At 27.7% G+C, this 12,282-nt stretch overlaps 1 protein-coding gene across 5 annotated transcripts in view; it reads left to right on the top strand.

The window, feature by feature from the left end:
• The window catches only part of LOC111634314 (CREB-regulated transcription coactivator 1-like), a 210,865-nt gene that overhangs the window by 29,958 nt on the left and 168,625 nt on the right, over positions 1–12,282 (top strand). For all 5 annotated transcript variants that reach the window (XM_023379066.1, XM_023379068.1, XM_023379069.1 and 2 more), the window contains exons 4-5: positions 1,629–1,693; positions 5,543–5,637. In XM_023379066.1, coding sequence (XP_023234834.1) covers positions 1,629–1,693; positions 5,543–5,637 — 160 coding nt within the window. The remainder of the gene's footprint in view (positions 1–1,628; positions 1,694–5,542; positions 5,638–12,282) is intronic.

Consider the following 12,282-nt stretch of genomic DNA (forward strand, 5'->3'; position numbering starts at 1 on the left):
GAAAATAGGGCATCTATAATATTTACCTTTAAATAACGGATGCTGTCGTCCATAACCTACTTTAAGAAAATATGAAGTCCCACCTTCAATATTCTGAAAGAATTAATTACATATGAAATATTTTAAAACTGAAACAAAGAATCAGTTCAAATACTCTTTCAGAAGATTAAATTTTGACCATAGGCATTGAATAAAGACTAGCTTAAAATAGGAATAGAGGTGGAGGGCAGGTTGTAATTAACAAAAAACAATTTTAAGATTAAAATTTTTTCTTGTTAATTGTTCTTGTTGTTAAAATCTGAACAATATTCTTAACCAGATTAGTGTTCTATAACAGATAAAGTTGTCAATCACCATTTATTGTCATACATATTAATGTTATTAAACTTCTGTCTTATTGTTGGAATTAAGCTTATGGTAACAAGAAACCACAAACTTTTCCAAAGTTATTTATTCATTTGACAAGAACTGTAGTACAGTAGTAATGAAAAAAAAAAACAATTTTAAGGTTAAAACAACAGTATTTATTTGGTGAAAGTTCAAAGATTGTGTTACGAAGGCAATTTGCTGACCATTTTAAAGTGTAGGAAGATATTCAATTTTCTTGCATTTCTGACACAATTTTTAACAGCTTTGTGGTGGCTAAAGTAATTTTTAATAAATCATTTATTGAAAAAAAGCAATGATGTTTGAAAAATTACACCTACTTGATAACTAAAAGTAGACAAATTACTACATCAATTTTTATTTAGTCTCTTAGATCATAAATGACAATATAAATGCAGGAATACCAAATATATTTCTTATCCCTTAAAATGACTAGCAAATCATCTTCATGAAGCAACATTCGAACTTTCACCACCTAAACCAATCTTCATTCACCCTTCTGTTCATAACAACAGTTTCATTTTTCTTTTTCATTACTCTGCCTCTGTCATGAATTAATAATTAATCAACGTTTACATTTTGTCGTAATTTTTTGAAATTCATTTAATTAAATTAAAGTACCTAAATAATATGTGTACTATTTAGAATTCAATTAAAATATGATTATTACAGCTGAAATGATAAATAATATACTGTATTTTAATTATATATACAATGTATACTTTTTTGTTATTTTTACATTTTTAATGCAAATTTGATGTTTTTATAATTTATCATATTCTTTACTTTATAATGACCAGGTTAAAATAGTAAAAATACAATATGGCCATTGACATATATCTCCAAAAAGCAGACACCTCTAAATAGCAAACAAACTTCTTGGTCCCAATAGTGTCTGCTATTTGGAGGTTATAATATAATTTATATTCTAGAATGTGGAATTCTACTTTATAATTTGTGTAAAGCCTGTTACAAAATTTATTTAAAATAAATGTTTTTATTGTTAAGAAGGTTTTCTTTTCTTAATAAATTATTATTTTTTAATATATAAATTATTATTTTTTGTTTTAATTGGTAAATTTTTTGAATGTGTTTTGTTTTTATCTTCAATAAAACAGCTTTTGTGTGTTAATTTATTTTCTTTCAAATTGCATTAATAAATATTTATAAATTTAACATAGTTTATTATAATTTATAAAAATTTACATCAACATTTAAAAATTGAATTTTTATTTTTGTAGGCAGATGTTTCACCTTATAGTTCAACGTCATTCCTTTCACCTCCACCTGATTCTAGTTGGAGAAGGTAAGGCAATTATTAAAACTAAAATGCTTAAAATAAACAATGAACTGTGGTAATTTTCCAAATTATTCTTGAACTATCTGTTCATCTTATATGGAGAGCATTGATAGAATATTTCATATTTTTACAGTATTCAAACGCAATTGTAAACAATGATATCTATGAAAATCAGTAATAAAAATTTTTTAAAAATTAATAATAAAATTGGGCTCTTGAATTCCTTATAAGACCCACTATTCAATGTAATTTTTATTTATTTGCGAGAATGCTTAATCTTGAAAATGCATTTTACTTTTAGTTCAAATTCTGTAATTTGTTTCATCTGTAATTCTGTAATTTGTTTTATTTATTTGCAAGAATGCTTAATCTTGAAAATGCATTTTACTTTTAGTTCAAATTCTGTAATTTGTTTCATTTCACTATAAAAGCATTTGTTTTGAGGTAAGTTATGAAGCAAAATGTCACGATAGTCATTGGAATATCTAACATTTTGCTTCATAACTTATCTCAAAACAAATGCTTTTATGGTGAGATGAAACAAATTACAGAATTTGAACTAAAAGTAAAATGCATTTTCGAGATTAAGCATTCTCGCAAATAAATAAAAATTTTTAGTTCATAAAATAATAGAGCTAATAAAGTGCTTTTATAGAATCTAACTACTGGCCATTAAGGCCAGAAAATTATGCAAATGCAAATGGATGAAGTGGACTCAAGATATGAAAGAGTTTATCATCCATATCTACTATACCATTACAAAGGAGGAAACAGATATGAAAGTATACAGAGACCAATACTATATGACTAAGCAAAAATATCCACATGTCAGTGTTATAGAGCAAAGGGATGTTGACTATAAATGATCAATCATACACAACAAATTTTTTATAATACCATAAACAACACTTGAACATATCAAACAAATTGCATTGCATTATATATTACTAAAACATATTCAACCAGAATCAACACTTACATACATACATACATACATACATACATACATACATACATACATACATACATACATACATACATACATCATCTATTCTGGTACAGTCACTGTAGTTACATATCATAGCCTTAAACTACAATCACAAACAATCAAAACACAGATAAATTATATGCTTGCCTGGCAAAGAAGACTAAGAGCACAAATAATTAACATTAGACAACAATTAGCCAGGTTGACACAATACACTAAAAACAACATCAAACTTAATGAAAGAAGTTTGGAAAATCAAGGAAAATTAAAACACACATACACAGTATGAACATTACAAATTTCAAGTACAGGAATACATTGACATTCAAACAAAAAATAGCAACCAAATCACAAAGACTCAAATTATGCAAAATTTGTATGAAAACAACAAAATAAATTATTCACAAACAACAAGACACTTTTCTACAGACAACTGCATACCAAATTTCTATCATGCAATGATTTGTCAACAGAAAAAACTTGCAGATTTTGCCATTGATCATTGGACTGCATTTTGGTCCAGTCCAATCAAACAAAATCAAAGCAAGCTGGACCAGAGGAAGGGGAATACATGCACTATACACCAGTCATGTTTTGTGTTGAAATACACATACACAACATCCAACGTATAGTACAAAGAACACACAGTTGGAAGAAACGTAGTGCAGACAATATTCACAATTTCTGGTATAAAAAAATTTAAATCCCTGCATCAAGAACTAGCCAAACATTTTATATCTATATCTACAATCAACAATTGACAAAATATGCCAAAATTTCTTAAACAGGACTACATACAAGAAATCCAAAAATGACAACACTAGAGATCCATACAATACAGATTAATCATGTACTGTATCTTTCTACACTTTAATCACTTCATGCATCACAAATATATGATCATATAGAATAATACAACATTCTCACAGAGCACGAAAAAGACTGTCATAGAAACCACATGGGATGCAAAGAACATTTACTCATAGACTCAGTCATTCTGTGAAAGTACACAAACAACATAGAAAGGCATTTAACAGCATCCCACACTCATTACATACACTATATTTATACAAAATACATCAGACACTCATTACATTTCTACAAAACAATACAATACTGGAGAACAACACCACTTCAGATTTCATGTGACATGCATCAAAACAAATCAAATGTAACAAATCTCTTCAGAAAATGCCTTCTCTTAAGTCCAGTCTGGTTCTGTCTGGGCTTAATATCACTATCCAGCAGATTAAATAATACTATATACAGATAAAACATCAAACACAACAAAACAATACAAAATATATCTACGTGAGATGAGATAATGGCATATAACTTCATGCATCTACACAAGCAAAGCTAAATTACCTATCATAAGTTACAGACACTTCAGGCAAAAGTTACACTCATATTCATATCGGAACAACAAGTATTTAACAAAAATATATTCTTTTCAGAAGTCTAAAGTTTATTTATTTATTATTTTTGAACCAATTGGACTTTTATCTTTAGAATACATTTGCTGATTTAAATCCTAGAACTCAATTATGAAAAATTTTTAAGCATTCTAAAGTCTTAGTCTCCATAGGATAAAGGTATATATTTGTAAATAAAATATAATTAAAAATTGTAGAAAAGTTTTGAGCTATAAAAATTAGATAGATTAAAGTTTTAAAAATATTAAAATGCTTTAATATTTTATGTAGTCTAAAATTTGAATTAGTTTAGAAAATATTAGGATTGATCAAATGAAAAACTGTTTGTGCCGTGTCATGTGGTATGAAGCAAGGGGAGGACCAAGCAACATTGTTCTTTTTGAACTGTATCTGTCATCTCCCCAAGCAGTGGAATGTCTAATGCCTATTGGTGACTTTTTTTAACCAACAAAAGTGCATTCCAGTTTCCTCATACATTGCTTTGTTTAATTAGGCCATACCAACAGATGTACTGTTTTGTTTGTCTTAATAAATTTACTCAAACAGATTTCATTTGATCAATTGTTGTACTAAATGAATAAAATCATAACAAAATAACAACTTACAGAAAAGTTGTTCTTTTGTCATGGTTTTATTATTTAAAATAAGAAATTGTATATTGTGTTAATAACATTATTTTGACAATATAAATACAGTAGAGCGTCGTTTATCCAAAAGTCAGTTATCTGAAATGTCAGTTATCCGAAAGAATTCCAGTTGGCAAATTTAAATTTTTGCTAGTGCTGTTGCACTGCAATCTTTGGCTATATCTTGGGCTACTCCAATATTTTTTATGTTTGTGTGTGTTTTAGCTGGCAGCACTGTCACTTTTGTGTGGTGTTTTTTGAGCACTGTATGTCATGCTGAATCGAACGTTTTTGATACTAGATAACTTCTAAAGTATAATTTTTTTTTTGTTTTTATATTTTTCAATATATTTATTTTGTTGTAAAAATAAAGGAATAATTTTTAACGATACAATAGCCACGATTATTATTTTAAAAAGTTTACATTAGGCTTAACATCAACGAAAATTCAACGCGAAGCGACATGCAACGGAGAAAAATTTCAACATGGGATAGGTTAATGTATTTTTTCGTAAATAATTGGTTATCCGAAAAATAAGTTATCTGAACAACCCCAGTCCCCAATTGATTCAGATAAATGATGCTCTACTGTAATAATTTTTGTTTTTATTTGAATTCATGTTGTGATTTTTAAATTTTTGTGTGTTAAGTATTTGTTTCATGTTGTTGAATTTTAAAGAATTTTTGATGTTTGGTATTTGTGAAGTTCATAATATTTTGTTTTAGAAAGTTTTTTTTTTTTAAATTAACATTAAATTTTTTCTACTTTAAATCAATAAAAAGATAATTTTATGTTCTTGTTTAGAACAAACTCAGATTCAGCACTTCATCAGAGTGCAACAAATCCACAGGAGAACTTCCATAGTGCCAATTCTCCTTTGAGCCAGAGGCGTATAATAGGTAAGATTATATAACTGTTTTATTTCTCAAAATAATAGAAACTTCTTAATATATCTTATATGTATTTTATATATATAATGATAATGTATGTAGTATGTAGGAGGGCTATTCGGAAAGGAAAAAACAAATCTATATTTATTATAGACAAAAAGTTATTACATACTTTTTATCTCAGCTATTTCTCAACGTAAGTTCTGCAACATAAGAAGTTAGGTGTTTGTTGTAAAGTAGCACCATTTTCTGTATTCTTTCATCAAAGGTGTTTGTCACCTGGGAGTTCAACTATCTAGTCCAAACTGGAAGTTTGTATATCAGGCTTTCTGCCCCTAAACTCTCTATAAACATTATTTCTCCAATTCAAAAATTTTCTCCGGAATGGAGTTAGTTAGATGACTGCATGATTCTGTTCTTAACAGGAAAAGTATGATGTACAGGGGCAAGATTATTAATATCAAAGCGTATATTATATATTAAATAAATTTAAAATATGATTAAAAATTATAACCTGCCATTGTGTGACAATGTCATAATAAATGTTTGTTCTTATTATTTTTGATATGAGTCAGAATAAACACAAATACTGAGAAGATTATAGGAATCAAAGCTTTTAATTTGGGTTAAACATTTTTTGGGATATCTCCATCCTGTCATCAGACCCATCAAAGTTTAAATCATAAATTTGAATGAAAACAGTTGTTTATACATATAAACATATTAAAACCTGATGCTATTAATCAAAGCCAAACAATTGCTGTAATGTATTGAGTTATTTTTTGCTACTATTAATAATTAGATTTTAAATAATTTGGTATTATAGGCAGATGTTAGGTGTCATCGCATATCAAAATTAATAAATATAATAATTTAATATTTATCAAATAATTTTGAATAGTGTGGAAAAAAGAATTGGCCTGGAATAGGATTTGAACCTGCAGCTCCATTACATTGGTTACATTGAGAATTAAATATACCTGGGAGCAAAGAATCACTTGGTGGTCTGGGTGGCATAATTGACAATGCTTCTGCATGGTAAGCAGGAGTTAAGGGTTCAAATCTTGCTTTGGGCTGATTCTTTTCTTCCAGACTACTCTAGATTATTTAATAAATACTAAATTAAAATAATTATTAATTTTAATAAGAGATGGTGCCTAATACCAAATTACTTAAAATCTAATTATTAACAGTAGCAAAAAATAGCTTGATACATTACAATTTAGATTTGAAAACAGTTGTTTAAAAATTAGAACAGAAAATTCTATTTTAAGTTTTTTTTTAAAACTGTCTACATTTTAGAATTCTTTTAGAATGCTCAATGGAAACAAATGGATGTTTCCATTTGAATTGCATTCAAATTTTGTTGGGTTTGATAGGATGTAGCAGTCCTGAAAAACATTTAACAAAATAAAAAGTTTTGACTTCTATAATCATTTTAGCATTTGTTTCTTCTAACATTGCATGGTGTTAATATACTCTGAAACGTGACATTTGATTAGAATTTTAATTAAGAACTTGATACTCTTGAAGTCATTTTAATTTTTAATTTCGAAAGTTCTTGAAGAAAAGAATCAACCTGGAGTGGCACTAGAACCTGCAACTCCCACTTACCATGGGATATGTTGCCAGTCATGCTACTCAGACTTCTGTCCAATCTTTACTTTCAGAACTATTAATCATGTAGAGAACTTACAATCATACTAGTTACTCACAGCATCTACTGGGGACAATTTAAGTGTGGCTAATAAATAGAACTGTATTCAAGATGATGAAATTGCTTTAAAATGCAATTACTAGCATTTTCTTTTCATTCTTTTTATACAATAACTCACAAAATTTATCATAATGGAGTTTATCATATATTTTAATTACATATAAATTGAAATTTTTAAAAATATAAGAAAAAATATCACAAATTATAGATTCAAAAAATTTTTTAAATAACCATAATAATTAATATATTTTTCCAAACTGTTTATTACAGATTCAACTGCATATTCTAAAGTAAATTTCAATAAAAATAAAATTTTAGGTAAAACACTACTTCATTATTATTATAACAATTGGTAATTATGTGTATTGGTAATTTTTGACAGTAATATTGACATCTAAAAAATAGAAGTGACAATAATTGAATAAGAACAGCAATTAATTGATTTGTTTAATATCAGTGGAGAGAACATAAACTTGGATATATCTAGATATGATAACATTTTTATTATAAAAAGTAACTCTATATTAAATAATGATTAATTTAGAATTAATGATTAATTGAAACCTATTTAAATTATTTTATTATATTAATAATAAATATTAATAGTAAACTCATTTTAATAATTCAAATATTAAAACACTGATGATATAAACATATTATTACGAAATGCATAATTAAAACTTTTGTACAAAATTTCTTTGAAAAATATAAAATACTGCTGGTAAAGGCTTATTTTGGAGAGTTTTTGTATGAATCTTGTGAGTGGATTTATAAATTACAGTAAAAGATTTTGATTATAACAAAGTTTTTTGTAAGTTTTTTGCATATTCTATAATAATAAATCGTTTTTTATAAATTTGATGAGAAGTATAATTAAATCAGCTTAAATGTTTAAATAATAATAATTTAATAAACTAATTTACCACTAGTTGCGATGGCTCATACATATATCAGCTGTTGCTAACATTTTAATCTGTTGTCAAGTAGTAAAACATNATAAGTCCTGTTAATATATAGAATGTACTAGTATACAAAATAATTTATAAAAAGTGTTAAAAAAGGACAAAAAGGCATAATAATTAAACTTTTAGACTCTCATCATCTTCAGGAACCTATAAATTTTTAATATTATTACTATAGTAGTGTGTTGTCAATGGCTAAGTTCTGATAGAAATAAAAATGGATGAAAGTTTTTAACAAAGAATTTTACGTATAACCATTTTAAAATACAAAATAAAATTAAAAAGACAAAAGTATAAACTTATAGAATTTTCTTACTGTATTAATGTGTCATAAACAAAAACTGTAACATGTCATAAGCAATCTAGTTAGGATGGAAACAAGTAAGGATAAAATTTAAAGTAAAACAACTAAAAGTGAAAGTGTTTTATGTAGTATTTGAGTGCAGTGTACTAGTGTCTGACCTTTTCTGAGCTGTTTCCAGGGAGAGGAGAGATGACCTGTGTATCTGCAATTGATGATGATTGTGCCACATTTTTTAAATTTAGGTGACTCAGTAGTTACGGTTTTATCATTGAGCATTAGAATTTCAATAATTGGATTTGGTTCCATAATACTTTAATATATTTGTATTAAGGACTACTTGAGCCCAAGAATGTATAGTACAGTAATACCTCGACTTACACTACCCCAACTTACACGAACCCAGAGTTACGCGATTTTCAAATCGCGTCAATTCGTCTTTTGTTTGAGTGCCACGCAACTCTTGATTACTCACTCCCCCAACACTATTGTTCAGCTTACATGTTCAGACGTGTCACGCGGAATCGACACATAGCTAATTTATTTTGTGTTATTTATTTCTGTGTTTGTTATATCTATGGAGACTTGAGAGACTCTATGTGGTTATTTCTTGTAACCATGAACGAATCAAAAGACGAGATAAGATTAACAAGAACATTTATTAGCTTGCATATATCCGACTTGGATTTTACACAAATTGCAAAATTATACTCCAACTTATGCAGTTATCACTCTGTCCCACCTATCGCATAAGTTTGTGGTATCACTGTACTTTTCTATTCTGATACGTCTAATGTGTTTGGAAATTTTATAAAACTTAATGTTTAATTTATTTTATTTTTTATTGTTTCCATTTTAACGAAATTGTTTATAAATTTTTGTTTATGGTATTTAACAATGGTAATGGGATTTTATAGTAGTATATTATGTAATTAGTTTATAATATATGCAATTATGGCATGAATGGAAGTTTGACAGACGAGTGGAGTGAGTGGGTCAATTTCCATTCGTGCCATAATCACTTATTATAAACAAATTGTCATACGGTATTTTGTGGCACCCATGGGTGCCACAAACTGTGTTTATAAATGATTTTGAGTTCCGTAAGTATAGAGTTATAGGTGTAGTCAATCACAAAGAATATTATTATTATTTTTTAGTTTTTATTTTAATGTTAATTTAAATTAATTTCATATTTTAATAGTTGTGTAAAATTTTTTGTTAAAACTTTTTATTCTATTTTGTTTTTATAACAACTTAGCTATTTATAATGCATGCTATGGTATTGATGTTTGAAACATTTTATGGGTTTTTGAGGATGTATGTGAATCCAAAAGTTAGGCTGACCATACATACTGTTTTGAACAGGACAGATAATAAACTCAATGAATAACCTTTATAAGCAGCACAAAAAAACTTTCAATCAGTAACGTTTTCAGTCATTTTTAATGGCCTTCTTCAGGTAGCATAGATGAAATTGTACAATATATAAAAATAAAAAAGAACATAATGTAAATGTTAGGAATAATAGAATGCCAAACAAATTAAAATTAAAACAATAACTACAGGTAGCCCTCGGTTTATGCCGCAGTTCTGTTCTTGCAAAAGCCGGTGCAAATCGAATTGGCATAAAACGAACCCATATTTACAGTGAGGTATAGGATTAGATTCTACATGAGTAAAAAATAAGCAAATAATTTTGTTTATTAATACAATATAATACAAAATACATATAAATTTAATTTTTAAAATGTATTTTATCATAAAATAAAGTGAAATGTTTTTATTAAAAAGTTTTAGTTTCAGATCTTTTGCATTCGTTGGAAAAAAGTATCCATCTTTAATTGTTTACATTTTTGTTTTCTTTCATTAAGAATTTTGGAATATGGTCGAATGGATGCGATGATGCTCTTTTTTACATTTGCACTTCGCTCCCAATCATTGTCTAACTCACAAGTTCATCTGTCAAACTTTCCATAGTTGAAAGGATACTCTTTAGATCAGCCGTTTTCATAATTCTTTGAGTTTATTTTTATCGTTCTTTTCCATGTTGGATCCGCAGCTTATTCAAATCTAATGGTTTGTGGAACATTCTCTATTGGTCTAGATCTGACCAATCCCAACGAGCCACGATTCTGCCATGACACGTGGTGTCGTAGTGGACTCATATCTAGGTAGGATTGGTCAAATCTGGACAAAATCTAGTCAAATCTAGCATAGGGAAAATCAGGGAATTATACAGCAAAATGGTGAATTGCGCAGTGGCGTTGTTGTGAATCTGCGTAAATTGAACTGGCGTAAATCAAGGGCTATCTGTATTTACAAATCAAAAATAAATAAATATAGGAATAAAATTACGAAAATAAAAACATAATATAAAAGTGAACAATGTAACAAATAATAATATAATTTTTTTATAACAGTGAACAAATGTATAATATACCAAAAACAGATAAATAAAATCATACTACATAACTGGAGAGTGGCAGTGAAGCACACTTCCTTATATTATTATTATACTCAAAGGCTTTGCTATTAACATCAAAGTTTTACAGAAAACTTTTACGTAACCCACTCTTCATTCCATTGGCCTCAAGTGACCTGCATAACAATTAGATAGTTGCCTTTGGGCCTTAATTAGAAGAGCCCACATCCATCGCCTTGAGGTCTGTGACAGAATGAAATAACTGAAGCACATATGATCACTTGCACACCATTTTTGATTTTAAATCTAAAACTATACAATCACTGATTGATAAATATCAATCCACATGGAATATGGGAACACATAATACACCTAATGGTGACTACACAGTGGAATATGTGTAATTAAAAATAATTTAAATTATTATTATTATTATTTTTTAGTTTTTATTTTAATGTTAATTTAAATTAATTTCATATTTTAATAGTTGTGTAAAATTTTTTGTTAAAACTTTTTATTCTATTTTGTTTTTATAACAACTTAGCTATTTATAATGCATGCTATGGTATTGATGTTTGAAACATTTTATGGGTTTTTGAGGATGTATGTGAATCCAAAAGTTAGGCTGACCATACATACTGTTTTGAACAGGACAGATAATAAACTCAATGAATAACCTTTATAAGCAGCACAAAAAAACTTTCAATCAGTAACGTTTTCAGTCATTTTTAATGGCCTTCTTCAGGTAGCATAGATGAAATTGTACAATATATAAAAATAAAAAAGAACATAATGTAAATGTTAGGAATAATAGAATGCCAAACAAATTAAAATTAAAACAATAACTACAGGTAGCCCTCGGTTTATGCCGCAGTTCTGTTCTTGCAAAAGCCGGTGCAAATCGAATTGGCATAAAACGAACCCATATTTACAGTGAGGTATAGGATTAGATTCTACATGAGTAAAAAATAAGCAAATAATTTTGTTTATTAATACAATATAATACAAAATACATATAAATTTAATTTTTAAAATGTATTTTATCATAAAATAAAGTGAAATGTTTTTATTAAAAAGTTTTAGTTTCAGATCTTTTGCATTCGTTGGAAAAAAGTATCCATCTTNTGCATCGCATTTATTGAAGATAAACAGAATACAAAATGCAATAAACAGAATACAAAATGCAATAAACAGAGGAACAAACAATGCAATGGTGAACAGGTATGTACAAAGGAGCTGCGCGACGATG

The sequence above is a fragment of the Centruroides sculpturatus genome, unplaced genomic scaffold (assembly GCF_000671375.1).
Source record: "Centruroides sculpturatus isolate CEXI.00-Female unplaced genomic scaffold, Cexi_2.0 scaffold886, whole genome shotgun sequence".
NCBI classification, from domain to species: Eukaryota; Metazoa; Arthropoda; class Arachnida; order Scorpiones; family Buthidae; genus Centruroides; species Centruroides sculpturatus.